This window comes from Diplotaxodon limnothrissa, linkage group LG13 (assembly GCF_057381915.1).
Source record: "Diplotaxodon limnothrissa isolate DT_005_m linkage group LG13, D_limnothrissa_male_GT1.1, whole genome shotgun sequence".
NCBI lineage: Eukaryota > Metazoa > Chordata > Actinopteri > Cichliformes > Cichlidae > Diplotaxodon > Diplotaxodon limnothrissa.
The window spans coordinates 25879184-25903113 of record NC_140608.1 but is presented as its reverse complement, the minus strand read 5'-3'; the positions used below and the strand labels follow the sequence as shown (position 1 = coordinate 25903113).

Genomic DNA, 23930 nt, shown 5'->3' with positions numbered 1-23930 from the left:
ACAAATTGAATTCTAGCACACCCTTGTCTTTTTTAAAGAAATTTCAAGGCCCACTTACAGTTTAGTCCTCAAGCCAATGCATGTTGGTTTTTTTAAACCCTGTCTGAACATGGTATCTTTTAGAAAGATCAGGATAAGTGCATTTCCAGGGTTGTAAGAAATGGATCAAGTCAAAGAATGTTCACTTTCCATGTTACAAAACAGAACTGTACATGATATGTGTTACAGAATGTATGCAGCATGGATGTATCTTTCTTGTCTTTTCTCTTTTTGAAGAATAAAAAGAAAAAAACTGAACAAGAGAAAAACAGCAACACATTTACTCAACAACTAACCAACCAGGGACAAGTTCTTTTCTTTTTTTTTTTTCTTTGATTAGCAAAAACATACTATGCATGCTGACTAATTCTTAAAAATGGAAAAGGAAAACTCATAAAAGAAAATAGTACACAACATGTAAATTATTGCACAAGAGAAAGGCTCGAAGTTTTGCGTCAATGCAAGAGTATTGCCCCGATACAGATCATGCATTCAATGAGTAATGGAAACAGGGTGTGCTGGTGCAAAGCACATGGTCTTAAACTTCTGCCAGATTGGCAAAAGTGGTGTGTTGGGATTGGGGCAAATCTACAAGGGGCAGGGAATAAACCGGGGACTGATGGTGGACATAACTGCGGGGAAAAGGTCCCATTGTTCGGCCTTCTACTCTGACTTAATTTCGGTACTCAAAGGACGGTCACTGTGCCATTTTTTCATGTGTTTCTCCAAGGTGCTGTAGACACTGAAGGGCATCTGACAAATTTCACACTTGTACACGTCTTTGCCCACCTGACCATGGGTCTTCATGTGGCGAGTAAGTTTGGAGCTCTGGGCACATGCATAATTGCACAGCTCACACTTGTACGGTCTTTCCCCTGTGTGGCTGCGCCTGTGCACTGTCAGGTTACTGCAGTTCTTGAACACTTTGCCACAATACTCACAAGTATCACTCCTGCGGCCGTCCTTGGAGCTGGGGCGCCCAGGACCACCGAGGTGTGGTGTGCTGCCCCCACTGCCTGTACCACTACGGCCTGACATCCCACCATCCAATTCCCCCGGAGGGGTTGAGAAACGCAGGCTGCCGTTCTCTGAAGAATGCTCCGATGAGGATGCAAAGGGCGATTGTCTGGAATCCCCAAAGTTCAGAAAAGGGTCCTTGAGTTGTCGGGAGGCAGCATAGCCAGCCAGCCACTGAGAGTAGACATTCTCAGTGTTAGGGATTGTAGAAGTGGGCAGGTCAAACTCCTTTTCCAGCTTGATACGTTTAGAGAAAGGACTGAGTGGACTGGGACTACCTAGAAGCAGTTTCTTGGAGAGGCCGACGGAGGCGGATTCATTAGGTGATGCTCCTCGACCGTTGACCGTTGAGACTGAGCCCTCCTCCCCACGATCGGTTTCCAGCACTGAGTCTCCATCGCATATCTCACGATTGTGGTGATGGTCTCGGTTGAGGTGGTGGTGCAGGTGGTTCTCTTGGGCCATGGCCTTTCGTTTGTGTGCATTTAGGGCTTCACTGAAGTGCTGCATGCTCGCAGCAAGACCCATTCCCTGCATCACCTCAGGCAGCGAACGAGGGATCGAGCCCTCATCGGCCACTCCTCCCAGTCGACTTCCGATGCTGCCGTTGTTTTCATGCTGACGTGCCGTTTCAAGGTTCAAGCCAAAGTGATAGCTGTTATTGTTTCGTCTTGCTACCCTCTCTCCATTCTGCTCTTCCTCCTCCTCCCCCTCCTCTTCCTCCTCCTCTTCTTCTTCCTCCTCCTCCTCTTCTTCCTCCTCCTCCTCTTCCTCCTCCTCCTCCTCTCCATTTTCACGTAGCATACGGTCATTCTCACTTTTCAGCTTGGCCACCACTGACTTGAGGGCATTGCTTGCGCTGCCCACATGCTCACTAGTTCCAGGCTCCGGGGATGAGGCTGTAGAAAGCCCGTCTTCTGACTTGCCTGTATTTGGTGAGGACGATTTATGCATGTGTGTCTTCATGTGGCGTTTCAGTTTGCTAGCCTGTGTGCACGCATGATCACATAAGTGGCATTTGTACGGCTTCTCTCCTGTGTGGCTACGCCGGTGCACGATGAGATTACTCTGAAACTTGAAGGCCTTGCCACAAAATTCACAACACTTTGATTTCAACTGGGTGGTAGAGGAGGGTGTAGCCCCTGCTGAGGGGAGAGGGGTAGTGGGCGTGGTCTGAGAGCCCACAGGTGACTGCATGGAACCTGGAAGAGGCGGTGGAGTAGCAAGATATGGAGGTTTGCTGCCCCCTGCACCTCCTGTGCCTCCACTTCCTCCTCCTGTCTGGAATGGCTGGAGTAAGCGTTGCATGGGGCTTGGCCGGCTTGGGGACAGCGGGGGAGTGGACCCTGAGGTGTTGCCCGCCAGTTCCCGAAGCCGCCTTGAGAAGTCCATTGTTGGAGGGGGATCTAGAGGCAGAGGAGGATTGAGGCGCAGCACCCTGTCAAAGGCACTCGGGTGGTGGGCTGCCAGCGCCAGCTCCTCTGGGCTCAGGTGGTGGGGGTCCAGGTGGTTCCTTGGAGGGGGGCTGAAGAGGGGTGGTGTTGGGGGGAAACGCTGATGATGGCCACCACCAACAGCGCCAGTGCCAATGCCACCTCCTGCTCCAACACTGTCCCTTCCACCTGAGCCCGAGCCAGGGATGCGCAGGAGGTTGAAGGGGCTTGCATCAGGAGGCAGATGAAGGCCATGAAGTGGAGGCTGAGAAGGGCAGTCTGCGCCTCCGCCAAGGGAGGAAGGGCCACCCATGCGTGGGGTCAGAGGACTGCCATGTTCACTTTCCAGGTAGATACGGAAGCCGTGGGTGTTCTGAGCATGCTGCAGCAAGAACCAGGCGCTGCCATAAGACTGCTTACATGTAGTGCAGGTATAAGTGGTAGGCTCCTCCTTACCTGTTGTGACAAAGAAAAAAGAATGGGGGTTAGAAGAAATGATCAGTGACCTTCAACATGATGCAGACTTTGTTACATCTGAAACAGTTAATGTTATTGTACAGAAGCTGAATTCTTTTAAACATTTAATGCATTTCAAATGCTGCTCATTTAGTGTCATTTGACTCATTTTCATTGAAACAGCTGTACATGAACAGTGCTATATACGGAACGAAACACATGAAGAGCAACTTTGTTCTCAGCTGAACCAGTCTTTAAACCTAAGGCCTAACTGTTACAGCTTTTAAAAGTGGTCGGCACATGGTGTTGAGGGCTTTGCAAATACAACAGTAGCTTTTATTGAGGTCATGCCCCACATGAGTAGCATGTGAGAAGTGTGTGTGTCTCTCTCTTTTTCTCCCAGACTGCTTTGGGACATAATTTCTCCCTTTAGACTGACTGTGAGTCCTCCATTGTCAGCAGGAGAACAAAGAAACGGGGCTATCCCAGCGGACGACCACTTCCCACTGATCTACCAAAACAGAGGCTCACTGACAAACACACACACTCCCGAACACACAGGAGAGACAACACAGAAGAATCCTCCAAACTTGTAATTTACTACTTCCTTATTTCTCCAGCAACAACCTAAATACATTAACCACCTGATTCACTAGGTCATTGGAAACCTGTCTGGGGTTACAATTAAGAGTAGATCCATCCTGTTTCATAGATTTCTTTTACCTGCCAGGCGGTGTACTGCAATGACAAAATATGTGACTTCATTCAAAATGTAACATGTTCTCCCTTCTGAAAATTTGCCTATCACACATACGGTTAAAGCAAAATTCAACCGTCACTCATGGCAGGCTCTGGCAACCTGGAGGTTGAAGCCATGAGTAGTCAGAAATGCTTTTCTATTTTTATCTCAAATGTATGCAAGTTCATTGACATAAACTGTATTTTAGAGTCATATGTACTGCCCACACTTAAATGTGCATGCACACCCTTATTCACACAAACACAACAGAGCAGCTCAATCGCCCAAGGATGGTATAACAGTAGGAGTGCGAAAACATTTAGGCTCCAACTGGAGAGGAAAAATAACCCCTTCAGTCTGCTTCAAAGCATCTTCTGTCAGTGAAGCATGTAGAGTCACTTTGAGACAGCAACAAGAGGAACATCTAAAACAATAATTGCCTTTGAATGGCCCTGGTGACGATGACCTGTGGCAGGACCCGCAATGCATGTGTAATCTCATTAGGGCACTGATGGACGGCCATCAGCTCGTTTACAAGATTAGATGATAAACAAACCCCGCCATCACTGCCATTCAGAGTGCCTTCCACTATTAAGCACTGTGCAGCAAGGGTACATTAAACAAAGTGAACATGCAGATATGCACATTTTATACATTAACGAGTTTATGCATGATCAAAAGCCCAAAGCAAAAGAGAAAATATTCAGATAGACAGCTAGTGTGAGGTCAGTCTGGAATTTTAATTTACACTAAAACAGAAAGTAGCTATAGCATAATAGCTCTATATGTGACTGTACTGAATGACTAACACCATAGCTTTGTCCCTTTCACTACCAACAATCGTAAAATATCTCATTTAATGCATAAAATGCTTGAGCTGTCTTCAGTGTGTGGGTAGAAATAGAGTTATTTATGGAATAACAACAACTGCAATGAAAAAAAAAGTCAAAAAGTTGTAACACATAATAAGCTGAAACAGGCAATATTATTTCAAAAGCAAATGGGTGTCATTCTCGGGGTCGTAATATTGATGCTAATTATCTCAGATGATTTTTTGGTTAAAAGCTATTTTGTTGAATCGTGTCGTGGACAATAAATTACAAAACACCCCATTAATATGTAAACAGGTTAGGTGGGTTGTAAAAATACACACTAAATTGGGACGTATCACCTGCTAATTACTGGCAGAACAAATACGGCAAATTAACAGTGATACTAAAAGGATGTCATGGTTTGGCGGAAGCTTTTAGATGTCGGCACACTGCAATTTACCTCTAATAGCCAGAAAGAGAAAGTCAAAGAGGTTTTAGGGATGGAAAAAATACTTCAACAAATACATGCAAAGAGAAAATCTCTGTGTACGAGTGTGTGTTTAAATGAGATCTAATTTTACTGACAGTACAGAGCTTACAGACAGCGATTTAAATTGACAAAAGAAATGTTTTTATTCACATAAACGACAATGAATTACGACAGAATAGCTTGTCGTCATAAGGAAGACATGATTGAGTTAAAGTGCGTGTGCGCGGGGGTCTGTCTGTCTGTGCATTTCAGCATCTGGTCGAAAGATTCGCCTTCATTTCCCTTCCCTTTTCCTCTCCCGGCTTCTCTTTCTGTACACACACACACACTTATCCCATATGACCAACCATTTGCAAAAGCAGCCAAATTATGGATCATTAAAATCGGCACAAATTACCACTAATTGTAGGCACCTGCAAAGGATCTAACCTGTGAATATCATTTGCATTATCAGGACCAGGGAGGATTCATTTATTTATTCATGTTTTTTCCCTTTGGTTGATCTGCTCTGGTCTTGGACACTGACAATAAAACTGCACTTTTTCTACCTGGACATTATTTGGCCTTCCCCTTATTGACTAGACAGTAATTTCAATTAAAGGTGAATCTATTTTTTGTTTTGTTTTTTTCCCCTGCCTGCCACAACTTTGGAAAACAATTTAAAATAATACTCTAATAGCCCAGAACTAGGGTGAGAGTTGAGGTCCTATTAGCTTAGAGCCAATAGGTTTAAAGGCATCTGACATCATCTGTCATCGTCCCCAGTTGGTTACCCCTCCCTCAGCCTGGTTCTGCTACAGGGTTCTTCCTGTTAAAAAGGAGTTTTTCCTTCCCACTGTTGTTGTTAGATCGCTGGGTTTTTTCTCTATTATTGTAGGGTCTTTACTTTACAATATAAATCTCCTTGTGGCGACTGTTAATTTCAATTTAATAGAATCTGTAATAGAATCCTCTAAACACTTGGTTTCCGACAAAAGCTGACTTAAAGAGATGGGGAAGGTGCCTAAAACTGCTTGTTTCATTCAGTGGTTGAACAGAGGATGTACCGAGGCTCAGTACAAAGCTACTCGAAGAATCCAAGCATAAGAATATGGAGAATAATAGGTCCCCTTCAAGCAGTTACAGTTTCAAGCAGTAATTCTGAATACAATCATCAAGGTGCCGGTCTGACATCTCTATTTTCATACACACAAAATGAATGAGTCCAACAGAACAGAAAAAAGGTACAATGTGTACTGAGTTAGCACAGTGTGAGCAAGTATAAGAACAAAAGCTGCCCTGTATCTCCCTGAAAAATGTCACTCTATTACAGACTTTTCAGGCAGAATAGTATCTGAGGCATGTTTTGCAGCAGTCAAAATACGACTATTAGTAGGAAGGAAGTCTAATATTTGTCTTACTTGCTGTGTAAAAAACAGAAACGCTTGTTATATAAAACTTAAATGGAGCTTCTCATGAGTTCCAAAATGTGCATATGATTTAGTCCAGTGGGACTGGGAACCCTACAAATAGATGCAAATCAAATCTGACAAAATAGGAAATATGTTTCTCATAAGGAATAACCTTCATGCCTTTGCTTCTGACAAAAATGCCTCTTTGGCTAAAGCGGTCACATGTGCAGATCATTTCATTTGTGCAGACGCTCACAATAAGCTTTGTTTTAAGACATCTTGTGGCAAAATGCTTGGGAATCACTGGTTTATCACCTTCTTTGAGAAAAGTTTCTCTCTATATGTGTGGTTCTGCTCAAACTGATACTCCTACAACACTATACAGAAATCTTTTTCTGAGGAATGTGGTGAATGTGCACTTAGTGTAAATCTTCAACTATGTCATTAAATCATGAGTATCTGCATATTCATAATTTTTGATTCATTCTGTGTCCCCGGGAAAGTACTGTCATTTGATTAAAAAAAAGACTTGTATAAAATGTTGACATTACAAACTGTCTGAAAACAAAAGAAAAAAAATGTTTCTCTCTGTGTATAAAGATGTGTGTAAAGTATTAAGTAAAACAAGTAAAAGGCACAATAGTGTAACTCTTAAGCTAATATGCGCCTTTTTGACTCGTAGCTCAGACTTGTCTGCATGCTGATTGAAACTGTAAGGTTAATGGATTTTAGAGTAGGCGACCGCTCCACTCTGTCTCCCTGTAATATACTCCCATCAGCCACTTCATTAGGCAAACTCTCCACCACTCCAAGGTAGAAAAATGAAGTGAGAAAGTGGAATGGAGACGGTGGAATGAAGACAGATCGAGCCAGAGAAAGAGAAAGAAAGAAGATGCAATAGAAGTAATCTCTGTGGTTTAAGTTTAGATAGAGGTGACAAATACCTCGCACAACTTTAAAGTTTGGCTGCACGTGTGCACCAGGTATATGGAAGGAGACAGGTGGGCAGATGGGGGAAATAATAACATCCGCTTCTTTACCGAGGGTAAATGTCAGAGCCGTGTGCCTGCTAGTGAGACTCCAGAGGACACACACACAGTTTCAGAAATGTCCTAGCACTCAATACCAGCCATGCTACAGTGACAAGCGCAGGCATTAAGCCTTATTAAGCCAAGGGCATTGCCTGGACACTTATGTGGTGCTAGATGGGAGAGGGAGGCAGTAAGACAGCTTGGCTCATGTTTCACAACTCCTTTGTGTGTGAGAGAGAGAGAAGGACAGAGTGCAGCAAGTTCCCCTGGCTCTACCCATCCCTCTCAACAACGAAGTGTAACACTCTGAGCCAATGGCTGTGCAAGGGGCTGAAATAAAGCCAGCGCACCAAAGCGTACAGCGACAAAACGGATAGATTGAGACCAAAATACACCAGAGCATCATATGTGGTTCAGGATTATTGAAATTGTTCTCCCAAGTCTTGGCATTCAGAAGGTGAAAAATAATTATTCTAACAGACACATCAAAAAAAAAATTGAACGCATTGCTTGGTGGTCAGGGTTAGGGTCAGGGTGCTGCACTTTGATAGTCTCTCTCTGAAGCTAATTTGTTTTACTTCACTTTAATTTTCAGCTTTTCTTCTGCTGTTATCAGCTATTTTTTTCCTTTGCTTTATAGTTTTTATGTCAACTGTGCTGTAATACTTTTTTTCTTTTTCCCCAGTCATACAGATACAGCCACTTAAAATGGTCACCTCGTCCCTGACAGGACCAGGATGGAATCCTGACCAACTGCCAACTGATAGATGCTCGTAATGATACTCCCCGCGTGTGACGTGGACAGCGCAACCATGAGTAGTGATGCCCCTGAGCATCATCTCTATCCTGTCGCTGTGAACACATGCAAATGGTATTCCAGGAATCACTGATAGAAAGCATTTACAGAACAATCATCTTCTTTGTATTTTGTATAAACTTTATTACAAAGTTCAAATGAGGAATTTTTGCTTTTCTCATTTTAGTGTTTGTTGTTCAGCTGCTGTTCTTCATTTGCATATCGTCAGCTTTTGAAATAAGAGCCTTCTGCAGACAAGCAGCAACCCGCATGTGACAGTAACACAGAGTGTGTTACTGTAGCTAATACACCTGCAGTCTTTGAATTTATAACTGTAACTTAAAAAGATGCAGAAGTCATTTCTACTTGATTGAATGATCTCACAAGTCAGAACATGCCTGTTTAGTTTATTTAGGCCTCAGTCAGAGAAACAGTTTTCAGTGCAGAGCTGCGTTCATGAAAACTCCGACATCAGAATATTAGTCTTTTTATATTGGGGTAGATGTTCTCTCCTCCTTGAAACAAATTGAAGATTTCAACAGAAACAACAAAAACTAAATATCAAGTAGGAAAACCCTAAATTTATGGAATTCACATAGTAGTATAGACTGCATTTTTTTGGTAGTCTTATAATGTTGTCGGCCACAGTGAAGACATAATGTCGATGCATGTAGTCACATTTTGAAGGTTAAAATGGCAAAAAAAATCTTCTTTTCTTTAAATATTCAAAAAATAAAAACGTACTGAACGATAGATGCTTACAGCATTTGAAACTGTTTTCCACAAGTTGCTGCAGTGACACATGACCTGTTACCTCCAAATGTTTCATGCATGTCTGTGTAACCAGAACAAGACATGTTGGTGGCACTAAATTAAAAGCGTCAGTGTATCTTTAAGATGGCAGCACATTTACAGTATAAAATGATTTTTATTGAATCCACCTCAGAACGTCAGCCAGCATAGTGGTCTGTCCTTCAGCCAGAATTCTGGCCTGTAAATTAGCTGGACTGCCACCATTACATCCCTCCACAACCAGCTGGGAAACAAAAATGGATGCCAGGTCTTGGCTACCTTCTAAGACAGACCTACAACTATCCTTGTAGCTTTACATGAATTCTTTTAATTCTCTATCATTTATGATGATTTCTCCATAAATCTATCCTCCTTATTTCCTTTCTTTTCTCTTTTCTCTTTTTTTTGGACTCTCCTCTTTATAGCCCTCCCCTCCCTTGCTCTCTCTCTCCTCCACCCATCGGTAGTTCTCTGGTGGTGTCCTTGGCTGGGTCCACCTCTGGGCGAGATGATAGTAATTGAGGTAATGGAACATCGCTAAAACAGGATTAGGTACGCATACTGAGAGTGAGGGACAATGTCCCTTAATACAATTTGGGATTTCCATCGGAGCCTCAGGCTTTCAGGATCTGCTGCTTGTATTTACATCTGGGCATCGCCGCTCACCCCTGATGAACCCCTGCTTTACCTTAAAGGGATACCTCAACATTTCACTAGAACTTCAGTTCTTTCCTTATGCTTCACCAAGCATGTCTTGCAAAGCTGGGGTTATGTTCATTTATTGTCAGATTAATTGTCTTTTCCTCTTTTTTTTAAAGAACAAAAAAGAATGAGGAATGTGCCAAAGCAAATAAAAATAGAAATAATTGAGCTGTTACATGTTGGTAAAAGGTAAGCCAGTCAGTGCGGGTCAATCTGATTTTCAAGGAATTTAACAGAATGCTATTAGAAGAATCTGCAAAAGAAACTGCAACAGCTAATGCCTATGATTGAGTTCAGTGATAAATATGAATAACTAATAAACCTAACAATTAATAGCTTTAATATTTTCAATGATTCGTTTGGTTGGGGCAATAAAAGTTTGCAGAAACATCATGGCTTGGGTTAAATGTTCCCCATCAAACAGTCAATTTCAGGGCTGGTCAGACTGTAACTTTAAAAAGGGCTCATAAATATAGGCAATAAATCTGTATTGCAGTGATGCATACATACATCTATGGAACATCTAGCATATTTTATTATAACGAGTTCTGCTCACCCTTGGCCTCACTCTCTCTACACATCCTCAGTGACTCAGATACTTCGGTCTCATACTTGATACACTGACTTACTTACTTTACTATATAAAAAGTCGGTTGTGGCACGGGGAGCAAACCATACCAAAAGAAAATGATTTTTAAATGGCTTCAACAGGACATTGAAGTTATTGACTCCCCTATCATAAGCCATCCATCGTCTTCACCTCCCTTCATCTTTCCCCCATCATACAGCACTAAAGTGTAGCAGCTGTGGTTTGCTGCTTCTTCCAGCCTACTATACGTCTCACAAGCACTTAGCCATATCATTGTTGTCGTGTGAAAATCTTGCTACCCTAATTATAGTCGCGTTTCAAGTTTGTCATCTCGGAGCAGCATGTTTGTTCGAGCTGAAGATCAGTGCCCTCTAAACGAAACCATCTTGAGACCAAGTGGGTTTAATTCAGAAAGATGAGGCAAAAACAAGGCAATTACCAAAACCATGGTAAGAACAAAAATAAGAGTTTGGCTGCACTGCATACTTGAGTGTCATCCTATTATAGTGTCACTAAATTCCTCTAATTGTTATTTTGCCATCATTTGCTGTCTTGCCCTTGTAGCGAGTTAAATCCTGCAGCTCCTTTCTGTGCAGTCCATAGAAAAGCGATCTGTACAATCCTCCTGTCCTCCAATTATTTTCCCCTTTATGCTCGGGCCTTCTTACTAACTGGATGGCAAACAATTGGAATGCAAACAGTGGCAGCTGGTGTCCTGTCCGCTCACTGAGGGGAACGCCGCAGTCAAATAATAACATGACAGAAACTGCTCAAAAAAACGGCACTATGCTTGGAAGGAAATCAGCCACCATTAGCAACTATGAGTCACCAGCTAGCTCAAAGGAACTTCCTCAAACACTGCACTTACAAGGCAAGTATGTCAATCCTATTGCAAAGTTGTGTAGGCCGGGGGGAACGTACAACACCAATTACCTTGCAAGATAGGAAAAAGGTTCAGTGTTCCTCCTTCTTGCTGTTACACCGCACCCTGAAGTGTTTGTTCCCTCAAGATGGACTCAAGGACTCGACTTCTTTGACAAATGTAATGACTTTATTTCTACATCCATACATTTTCATTGGCGTTTGCATCTGCTGGTCCAGGAGGCCTTTGACCTCATCTAGATTCTTTTCCTTACAAAAAAGAAACAGCTGTGCAAACACACAGGTAAGGAATGTTCATCACAGCATTGCTTTGACCCTATCTGACTGTTCACAAAACTGTTGTGTAAAACTAAGGCAAATGCTTTTAGTACCACCCATGGCACTCAATGCCATAACTGCATTCATGCTTGAGTATGTTCATACACATGATGCCAATCGTCATACTATACCCCAGTTAATCTGAGAATGTCTTGATAAAATCAATATATATCCCGTGGACTATCAGCTTTCTTTGCAACAGAATAAAGTTTTCCAAAGTAAAGACAGAAACTCTGCAAAATAAAAAATATATATTTTTATCTTCAAAAGAAGGCAGATCAATCAGCAATGAAGTTGCCGGATTTATAGATGCTCAATCAAAGTGAACATCCAAATAAAATAATACATAAAAACACCTGCCAATGGCAAAGACCCACAATCTGAACTTAAAATAGCTGCGAACAAAAAGAAGCCTCCAGACCTGACAATAATGATCTGGTATTTTTGTGAGAGAAAGAAGGTAGAATGCATTTGAATTACCAAAAACAACAATGAATTATTGAGCCAGCCTGATTACATGCTGTGTGTGTGTGTGTGTGTGTGTGTGTGTGTGTGTGTGTGTGTGTGTGTGTGTGTGTGTGTGTGTGTGTGTGTGTGTGTGTGTGTGTGTGTGTGCCCGAGAATGTGCATGTCAGTGTGGTCCTGCTAAACAGCCATACACTGTAGGCTGATGAGCAAAAATACCAATACCGTCTGTCACTGTGTGTGTGTGTGTGTGTGTGTGTGTGTGTGTGTGTGTGTGTGTGTGTGTGTGTGTGTGTGTGTGTGTGTGTGTGTGTGTGTAGGATATATCAATACCTTCTGTCTCTGTGTTTGGAACCCCTGCTGGGCTACAGACTGTGCGATCTGCAACTCTCTCACCACTCTACTCGTGTGTGTCTGTGTGTGTGTCCATCCAGCCACCCATTATAGCTGCAATGTGACAAAGTTTCCTTTTCTTTCTCCTTATGGCATACACAAACACACACCGCTCGCTTGCTCTCTGGCTCTCATGCACACACACACACACACACACACACACACACACACACACACACACACACACACACACACACAGTAATGTATCTCGTAAAGCCTGTTCTAATGACACAGCCTGGGCCCTTAAAACTGTGTTTATAAATGTAATTAAATGCACCGGCCTTTGTAGAAGCATCCAAGCACACTGTAGCAATGATCCAGTGTGTGTGTATGTGTGTGTGAGGGAGAGTGTGTGTCCATTTAGAAGACCAGTGCTCATGATGGCAGGGACAGCCTCCACTTAACCCTAAACCGCCATGGTGAAATTACAGAGCATCCAAATTACAGCACTTATGTGAGCAGAGAAAGAGAGCGAGAGACTGGGGTTTGAAAGAGGAAACTTGGTCCTGACACACAAACACACACACAATACTCAGTGACTCAGTGTGTTGACTTATACTTAAAACCCATGATGTAGAAACTTTCCTTCATCTTCTAATCTGTTGCAGATTGCTGACCTTAATCAGATTTGGGAGAATCGTGCAGATATTTGATCGATTACATCCTTTATTAAAGCCATATCCTTTACAGAAATGATGGACATTCCCATTGGTTTGTGGAGTCAGGTTTGTTTGCCAGATATGGTATCAAAAAAAACAAGAGGATGACTGCCAAAATGCAAAGGTTTACCTTTGACTGATAAACCAAGGGCACTGTCCACTTATACGATGGCAACTTATCAGTCATAAGGTAGTCACACACTCGAATCATACCCTGTATTCAAAACTACACCAACTGCAGGCTATGTCTGTGTTTCATATAAAGTCTATGATCAGACCCTTTATTAAATGATGTAAAATGTTCTGTAGCATTTTTTTGTCTCACTTCCTATAGATGGAGTAAATAAAATACATCACGTACAGTTGTAGGCTACATTTCTTAGGCAATATCCAGGCTGACAGGCTGCTCACTGATTTGACTGCAGCAAGACTGAAATGTGCAAAATACTGCAACAATTAGAGTCCTGTCCACACAAAAAGTAAAAACAAGTTTGGGCATGAAACCTTTGCTTCAACTCAATGCAAAATTATCCAGCCACTGCCCTGGCACCAAGTGTTCATGAATATAATCGATGTCCTGTTCAATAAACCAAACGGCTGTTATTTCAGCCCCTAAATGGAAACCTCTTGATCACCAGTATAGCTCACTAGTAACTGTAAGCACCACCGAAGGGCTCGCTGTGGGGAGAAGGTTTTACTGGCTAACACCAAAAGCCACAGAAACAATCACTTTTTTGGAAATAGGTCACATTCAAAAGCTTACATTATGTAACAGTGTTATGAATGGTGACGCTAACTTATGACATTCACCAGGTGAACCAATTAGAGGTAGACTGCATTTAACAGAATGCTAAACACGGATACTTTCAGACACTAGAGTCACCTTTTAATGAACTGTTAATGCAGTTTGACTTTTCAGTTTTTCTGAGATTTCCATGACTATGTCAAACAGGTAAAAAAAAATTTAAAAAAAAAGAAAAGAAAAGAAACAAACAAACAAAGAGAAACAACATAGTATGGTGACCCTGACAGGCCAAATGCACTGTCAGGTATCAAGCATGTACTTCTGCTGTGTTTTCTGTGCTTTCTGAACATGTCTGCAGCTGTAGTGCATTTGACCTCTCAGGGCCACCATACTCCCCTTTGGTGTCTGAAAATCGATAACATGTGGATAAAGCAAATTCCAACCATAACCCTGGATTTGGTGAATATTAGGAGGTTCACATAAAATCCATCAAAAAAATGTAGGGAAGTGCAATCTAATGGATATGGTGTCAGCTGGTTGTTTATAAAGTCACTAAATGATCTGAACTAAACATTTAAAACACTGTTCAGGGAGTCTGACGACAGCGGGAAGCTGTAAAGACAATTTAAAGTCTCTCTTTCACAGGATCTTCTGTCAAATATTCTCAGTCATTCAGTGATGTGCAGCTGTGATTCAGATACAGTAGGTTAACATAAATGATTGATCAGAATAGGTTGATGTACTTTTTCCTAAAAAATACACATGCTTTGTTTTCCCTAGAAACACACACACACTCATGTGTAAAATCTCTGATGAGATAAGAGCTCATGCTGAGAAGAAGCAGATTTTCTCTAGTGCCACAAGCAAGAGGTTGGTGGTCACTAAAGGCACACGCACACACACACACACACACACACACACACACACACGTGTATATACACAAAGCCAGTCTGGTATTGAGTGATCTGAGGGACCTGCAACAGCTGCCAAGTAGGACAATTCAGTCATCAGTGTGTGTGTGTGTGTGTGTGTGTGTGTGTGTGTGTGTGTGTGTGTGTGTGTGTGTGTGTGTGTGTCTTGCGGTGACCACAGTGGGAGATCACTCTGAGCCGAGCAAACACCTCAGCTGGCCGGAGGCCCTCACACACAATCACACACACAACACAGCACTTTGCTTCCTCTCTTCATCTAATCCCTCCTATGTCCAGTTGGCTTCATCCCTCCATCTGTCCATCAACACTGCATACAGGTGGCTGTCCTCACTCTTTCTACCCCGTATCACTCGATCCCTCCATCCCACTTTTTCATTTTTCCTACACCTTGATTCCGTTCTCTGCCTCTCTTCTTCCCAACAACATCAAAATAAAAATTAGAAAGGGAGGGGAGGGCAAAACCATGGAAATTAAGGAGGTGGTGTGTGAGCAGACACAAGAGGAGCACGATGAGAGCCTAAAACACAAAGAGCCCCACACACACCCTAAGCGCCCACACACACAGACACACACACAAAAATTTACGCAAGATGTGGACGAGCTGTGACTCGACCGAAGAAGCTGCCAAAAACCTTTCGCTCACCTATTCTTTCACTCCCTTACACTTTCCCTACTCGATTTCCTCCCTCTATCCTTCCATCCTCCCCTCTTTTAATCCCTCCATCTTCCCCTCCCAGGTGGGAAGCACTCAGCGCCGTCTCTTTAATTGTATTCATCCGACAAGGCCAATCGATAGAGGACATATTTAATACAAATTTATGACTATCAGCCATCAGCGATAAAAAGCCTTTTTTTTCTCCTTCCAAGATAGCTCTTGCTTGTGGTGAAAGAGAGAAAGGGGGAGGAGGAGGAGGAGGAGGAGGAGGAGGAAGAGGAAATACAAGCCATCCTGCTTTTAACACAAACAGCCTCCCACAGTCTCACTGTCCGACCTTGGAGAGATACGGTTTAAGCTGTAGGAAAAAACATGAGAATTCAAGATTTTTTTTCCTTCTTCTTCCTTTTTCCTTTTCAGAAAAAGCTTTAACTTCAAGAGGGTCTCGGGTGTATTTGGGAGTTTTTTGTAAAGGCATTTGATTTTTAGTGCACAGTTCACAAGAGGATTTCAGAATGGACTCCGGCGCAGCAGCAATTTTTGGCAGGCACAATAAATAATTATATCGACTGGTTATTTTCAGATTTGAGTGTGATAAACTGCTCCTCCACTGGGGGAAATTACAAAAACAGAAGCCGAGTGTGCCATTAAGATAGCAACATGATATACTTTACATTCTCAGGGTTGAATAAGTTGCGTTTTAAAAAGGCCATTTCTGGCTATTTCCACAAATTGCTGCCTCGCGAACTCGTGAAAGAGGACGAGTCGTGCGTTTGTGGAGAGTTCAATATTACATTGCCTATCAAAGTTTCAAGGTTTGCCCACTGTTCTGTTACTTTCAGAGACAAACAGCAAAAAGGAGTGTTGCAATGAGATAAAGCACGAAGACAAACTCCCCTTCAGCACTCCTTCACAGCCCTGTCTACTTAACAAACACTGTAGGCTTGATTCATTAGCGCTGCAGTCACTACACCCCGAGAGCCCTATCGATCCCCCCCAGACGTTTTCTACAGGCTGTTGGGAAAAAAAGACGAGCAGAGAAAGATGGAGAAACCGAGGAAGGGCAGAAGAAGAAGGGAAAAAAAGCCAAAGAGACAGGCTGAATATATGGCTCTGTTAATACGGAGCGAGCAGCAGTTTACCTGCCTCTTTAAATTCATTCTAGTGTGCGAGGCGACTGTGACGGCTCCCGGACAGAAAAGCCCCCCACTCGTCGCCAAAGGAAATCTTTCTCTCTCCAAGAGAAACAAGGTGTGCATGAGCTGGAACTGAAGTCAGAGGATGGAGAGATTTTGTGGGGTTTGTGTGAAACCACCAGTCAGATACATTGGAAACGCAGCGAGGGTTAGTATTTTGGGGGGGTTGACTCATCCTCAGTGAGAGAAAGTTTGACCCTGGTTCACACCCCCAAAAAACTTTTTTTTATATAGCATAGTGTCAGCTTTCAATCATCAGAGGAGCTATGGTAATCCTTTAATGCACACATACAGGGTGGGTTTTACAAACTGACCCCCCCCCCCCCCCCCCCCCCCCATCCCACACACACACACACACACACACACACACATACTTAGTGTGAGTGTGAAGACAGAGTGACAAAAAAAATCTGATTTCTGTCGAGTAATTTATGGCAAGAACAACCAACATATGCATTATTCATTACAACGTTTACCACCATTTACCCTGTTTTAGACTTTGCAAGCTGCATTTAATGCTTCATAGCTTTTAAAACATTATATTTGCGACATTTAATATATAAGACTCTATGAAGTTGTTGTAAGCAGGGGTATACACTTCTTCTATTTTCATAAAGCATTAACCTTTGTTAATTAATAACAAATTGATAGTTAATTAAACTGTAGTTAAAAAACCTTTTTCCCACTACTAACCAATGGTGAAATAATCTTTTATAATTCTTACTTATTAGTTATTAATAGTTTGTTCAACCATGTGACTCACAGGACACAGAGGCCTGTTCACCTTCTCTAACTGTTTGGTGTAAGCGTCACACTTTCTTGGTTGGACTCTGGGAAAAGTTACAGTTTGGGTTCAAAAGTAACCAGTAACAGAAAAAGATCCCTCTGAGTATCAGACAGGCTCATAGATCTGTACAGTAACATTTAGTAATAATTAACAAACACTTCAAATTATATCATCTCTTATTGGCTTTGACACACAGAAATATCTTGAATTGTTTTTATACATGCAATATAACATTACTTTATGTATACAAAATATCTATATAAACAGTGTTATGTTATAAGAATATAACTGTTTGTCACCTAAATATAAACCTATAGAACTGCATTATTATTTTGATATTTTATATTTTTAGTCCAAAAACTAATAACAAAGATAAGCATGAGTAAGACTATTGACTATTAGCACAACAATAAGCATAATTATTATTAATTAGCTTTTCACTGTTTATTAACACCAAAGTAACAATTTAAATACATTTAATTAGCTATGAGCTTTCAATTTATAACTGAGGATTATTATGAAGTGTTAGGGTTATGAAAGGCTGCTGTAACATATAATGTAATAAGGGTTAAAAAGCCTTGGAAATATTAATATGTTGATGAATTTCGATATTCATGTATTTTTGTTAAATAATTATAGTTACAGTTTAATACCTTTCCCCATAATACAACGCCTCACCTGTTCATTTACATGTGTAATGTAAATGTGTACGTAAAACCATATTTTTACAAAAGGAGAACGTGAGGTTGCAACCCTCTGAAACTTCTGTCATGTAGGATGTAAATGTGCATAAGACACTTATTTTTATACGCAAGAATTGAAATGCAAAATCAGATGTTATATCACAAAAAAAGAATACATCTCCGAAAGCCACCACACCGTCTCCCATATTGTGTCACCACTGGGGCTGTGAAAAATGGTTCCAGCATGCCGGTGACCGGTCAGCACCTGCGTGAGCATATGGTACAGACAACATTTCTGAATGATAAAAGACTTCTGTTAGTGTGTGAAACGGTATTCATTTCTGCATACACAAACATGCTCACACACACACACAATGACATATGCCTGGGGCCAAGCCACCAGCGGTGGACAAAAAGGCCAGTAAATAATTGAGAGGTGTGAAAAGCAAAGCAGAGTGGGAAAGGAGAGGGCGATGGGCGGAGCTACAGTACATGTGGAGCTTTTTTTCTGCTGATCTCGTCAACTTTGAGCGAAAAAAGTGCAGTTCAAACCTAGTTTCTCGTGTCTAAACATCTTGTTGTCTGCAGCTTTGTGTGTGTGTGTCTAGGTGTGTCTGTGTGTGCTGTGTTGGGTCCAAAGATGCTCCATTAGTGATTTGGAAAGTGGTGTGGGGGCCTGGCATTCCCATCAGGCCCAGTATGGCCTAAGTGCTGCACCACACACCCTCCCAAACCCTCACCAACCCCACCCTCATGGACACAGCCTGGATATGGGAGCCACCCCAGCCCCCCTTCCTCCCAACTCTCCACCAACCCTTATCCCACCTAGTGGGACAACCTAGTAGCGCCTCTCAGTCCAAAACACCACACACATACACACACACACACTTATTCATGGTCCACTAATGACCAAACCCAAACAGCTCCCAAACAACTCTAAAAAGCTATTAGGAGAGGGCATTTTGATGAGGAAGTGATTTTTTTATATGCCATTAAAAGCCATGGATAAAATGGGCGTTCGCGTAAATACAGCCACAGGTCGGAAGGGGATAGCCAAACAAGGATAATTGAGAAACCATACTTCCCCCCGAGATAAAGGTAAAGGAGTGTCCACATGTTGCTCTCTGTTAGTGAGGAGCAGTTGGCCAGTAGTTTCCTCTAGTTTTAAACATACTTTTTATGACCTTTTATTCTTTTTACCAATTAATTGTGAACTTGCATTTCTTTTCTTTTTTTTTTAACTCTTAAGCTCGCTTTTCTTTACTGTTGCTGGGAGGCCTTAAATACTTGCCCTCCATGGCCTCATAATTCATGAGATTTGTTAAAGTTGCCTCATTATGCTCATTCCCTGCTGTATATTTTGGGGGGGGGGGGGGGGGGGGGGGGGGGGGGGGGGGTTAGGATTGGCTTTGCATAATTCACAGTTGCAAACAATCCTTATTTAGTTTGGTGCAACCCCTTTCATGAAACAAGCTCCTTTAGCTCCACCCCCTTTCCCTTTAAGCTAACTTCTTTCTGATTGGCTGTGTCCTCAAGATGACCATATGACCACAGTGTTTGTTGGAGACGTGATAAAGGACCTCAACACACTTAAAATTTGCATTTGACATTTTATAATTTCCATGGATGGATTGTAGTGATAGTGGTGCATAATTCTGCATAGAAATTGTCCTCACCTTTTAACTGTTCAAGTGAAGAAACTCAGTCACAGAACTGAGTCTGTCATTCAACTCAATGACAAACTTAAAAGTGAAGTTCCCTGAAGAATGCTTCCCATGCACAGACACACCTGCACTTAACACTAAATGATTCAAAGCATTTTAGTGGCGTTTTTAGAAACATCTGTCTGTTTGTCGATTCCTTTGGACTTACTCTATACACAGGACCTTGAACATCTGTGTTTTTTCCGGGTTATGCACCCCTCCTTTATTATGATTTGTTTTATTTTGTATGAAGTTTCACCAAATTTGGATTATAGCATTTTAAATCCTCTATAAAAGGCATTGTGTAATTGTAGCATTTAATACCATGTAGTTAATAAGCTGTCCATCTAAACCCAAGGCGCAGCAACTACAGCAGCTCCTGACAGGGAGAAAGAATTCTGGTTCCAGGTTAAACAGGTTCTGTTCCTCACAAGTGGATAGCTTTGGGAATCTCGTCAGCTCATGCTCAGACATGATTTAAGGCTGAACTCTCCACGACACAACTTTTTCCTAGAAGGAAATGGCGAGCTTGGTGTACCCGTTTATTGCTATCCCTCCTCTTCCTTTTCTTTTTGCACCTTAAGATTTTTTAACCAGTTTTTTTCTCTCAACCATCTCCTTTAGAACAGATGAGGGGCGAAAGAGGAAGACAAAACACTGGTCATCATCAAGAAAATACACCTACACACACCTACATGTTCACACACAAACATACACACTCCTGGCTTATTCAGCTTTATCAGCAGGTCATTCAGCACTTCAGCAGTATTTGCACGGCCTCGTGATAAAAGAAAGAACACAAGTGAGAGAGAGGAAACATTCAAGAAGCCTCTGGGCTCAACACACACACACACATACACACATAGAACACACAACATTAAGGGTAGGATATCTTTCTCCTTCTTGTTAGCTTTTAATAACCCACAAGGCCATCATATTCATAACAGCTATTAGGCAATCTTTAGAAAAATGCTTCCTGATGAGAAGGTCAGTCAGCCTATTAGAAAAGCCTATTGCTGTTTTTCTGATCATAAATCCAGCAGAGTGGCCACACGTGAAGAAAGAACTCTTCATTAGAGCCACCAGTTGCTACCCTGAGTGTCATAATGACATTAACCTCTATTACTGCTCTGAAGAGTCAGTCACAGTCTTTGTGCTTTACTTGTAGTTATAAAGCATATGAAGAACATACAAAACATGAGGCCTTCTCATAGATTAAACTCCCATACAGGTTGGGCCATGTCTACTTACTGTCATTTTACCAGAGTACTGCTAATTTTATAGCACTCAACACCAGTGCATGAGAGTCTGAACAGGACCATGTTACCAACTATTAAGCTGCACAAATATTACTATTACTTTAAAGTAAAAAGTGTGAATATCTTTTTATTCAACACAAATTATATTTAAACCCTTAAAAATTCTCTGCACTGATTTTTATTTCTGATTAAATATTTAGATTTTCCTACAAAAACTAACATTTCCACTTCAGAATATCTCTAAACTTTCATTTTTTATTTGTCACAGCAGGAGCGGTACATGTGTTGGCTCATCTTAACAGGTTTTTCATCTCACTATTAATGACACCTGATTTCCTCGCTGTGACAAATGTCTTTAATGAAAGAAGCATTTGAAGAGTAAACTTTTCATTTGAACTGTTTTCCATTAAAGAACAAGTTGCCGTGAAGCCTCCTTGAAGTGTGTTGTTTAGAGTAGAGTGACAAAGACACTGCTCACAGAGGGGGAGTTTTCTGTGGATTGGATTGGAGGGGAAAAACCCTCAGATCTTATATAGATATCATAATATTCTGTACATATTGATCCCTCTTTATTTAACCTACATGCCTCTTTTCTATATGGAGGCCATATAGCAATGTGTCAGGTACACAAATTAATATTTCCTTAACGACAAACTTTAGTTTTACTACAGGGCAGAAGCTCCCTGACCTTGTAAAATCATGCACCACTTCTCTTTAAATCAGTTATACAATTGCTATATTTTCTCAGACCTGCTACCTGTAAGCCACACTCCTCTCTCTCTCTCTCTCTCTCTCTCTCTCTCTCTCTCTGTCCATCTAAGTCCCGCCCTCTTTTGCTTTTTTCTCATTCCCTGCAGCTGAGATACTCTGCATATGAGAGTGTGTGTGTGTGTGTGTGTGTGTGTGTGTGTGTGTGTGTGTGTGTGTGTGTGTGTGTGTGTGTCCATATACTGCATGCTGCCTACTAACCACTGCCAAAAAAATTTGTCCCAACCGCCCCCTTCTCACCTCCCTATATGTCTCTGCCTATAGGAGGAGGAAGAGCCAGAGGGGACGGAGGCGTGCGTGTATGTGTGAGCGTGTGTGGGATTAAGTTTGGCGCTATCTGTCAGGGTCACACGGGTTGAAGGAACATATCCTGGACGCTTATCTCGAGTGGTGCAGAGAGACAAAGTAACCACACGGTCTGCAGGTCTTCATGTAGAAAGAAAGAGTAGTTGAAAATAAACAGCCACTTTATTTCATCGTAGGAGCAGCTGTAAAATTCCATCTGAGTATTAATCTAAGTAACATCAATCTCTTTCAGCAAGTTAGGCACTGGTGATGGATAAAATAACCAGATCCAGCAAATTACATACCTAAACAATAAAGGTATTTCATATTAATCAATCAAGTCCAATAAGGCCATAAAGCAGTTTCCACACTCATTTCCAAGAATGCCCAAATTCCCTTAGTCAAAGCATTAAAATCCTGCCTAGAACACAATTTTCACAAAAACGTGCCCGCTTCAGTTTTGCTAAAGAATGAGGCCATGTCTGTTTTCTCCAGTCTGCAGGGCAGAACTGTTTGATTTGAAAAGCCAACACAACATACTGCAGCATCGACTGAGTACAGGATTAAAAAGCAGTAAAAGTGACTAACACAAAATAAGTGGAATTAAGTTTTTAAAGACAGACTGCTGATGGTGTAAATTGCACACCAGAATTTATAAAAACAACGACACGTGACACATTTTCTGCCGTCATACCACATAACCCAGTGAGAAGTGTGCTGTAGCAGCAGCTCTTGAAAACAGATATGCCATTAGCTTGAAAGTGCCACAGTCCTGAAACATGGATAATACACATTTCAGGACTACTCTGTCTTTGTCAGAGTGCTCAGGTAAAGGAAGAGGAGGCTGGTTCAGGTTCTTTTAGTAAACATTAAAATTCTCAGAATCACATCCTGTTATGCGACAATAGGCTCGCCCATCCATGGTGTAGTTTTTCTTCTTTGAATGTTGGCTCATCAGAGCAACGCACAGGAAACCAAAATAATAACCAAAAAGGGGGCTTTTAAAAGTATCAAGCAAGCAAATAAATGAATAAATATGCTATCTTTTGAGTTCACTTTTCACCCCCTTAAAAAAACACTGTATGTAAACCAAAATGTTTAAATGCTGAGACAGATTTTTTAAAAATTTCATGACCTATGTAAAAGTATAATTTCAGACTACTTGTAAATGTTGGATATATACTACTCTGTTGAGTTGTTTTGTCATTTTTTCCCCCCACTGTGTTATAGTTTTTACATTTATGATAGAACAGCAACGCAGTAACACCTTGAGTGAAGTGGGTGGTTGAGTTATTGATTATCACTGAAGTAGCATAGATAGGAGTGAGCAGAGTAAGAAAGAAAAAAATAAACAGATCGTAATTTTCTTGCCGGGTATTAATGTATTTGTTTTATAAACAATAAGCACAACGAACAGTTACTGCAGCATTTACTGTGAGGTAAACGCTACTTCTGAGTGCCTAAAACAACGGACACACGGTGCATAAACCCCACTATGAACAAAGTCGTGACTAAAACAAAATTGGAGCAGACTTGATAATCAGTGAAACTGAACTGTAATAAAATAGTGTAATCAGAAACCTTTGAATTCTAAAAGACATTTGAATTTTAAATCATCAGCTTAAAAAGAAAAAAACAAGGACATCAATAGCCTCAGACAAGTTGAGTTCTGCCAAATTCTTTGGGTTTACAGTGCGGTTTTGGAGGCCCCTTTAATGCGTTTGGCTCTTCACCTTGTGCCTGGTAGTCCTTTTCAGTAATCAGTCTTTCCCTTTGTTAGAAGACTGTAAATATCACAGCTTGTGTTTACTGAGCTTGCACTGCCTGACTGACTAGTGTGCCGTGTACGTATAAATGTTTGAGAACTTCTGAGACTGAGTTCTGCTTCGGTTGCTGCTGTGGCATCCCTCACA

At 41.6% G+C, this 23930-nt stretch overlaps 1 protein-coding gene across 1 annotated transcript in view; it reads right to left on the bottom strand.

Moving 5' to 3' along the window:
• Positions 1 to 702: 702 nt before the first annotated feature.
• The window catches only part of bcl11aa (BCL11 transcription factor A a), a 49482-nt gene continuing 26254 nt past the window's right edge, over positions 703 to 23930 (bottom strand). The window contains exon 3 of the mRNA XM_085369585.1: positions 703 to 2945. Within this exon, the coding sequence (XP_085225711.1) occupies positions 703 to 2945 (2243 nt within the window). The remainder of the gene's footprint in view (positions 2946 to 23930) is intronic.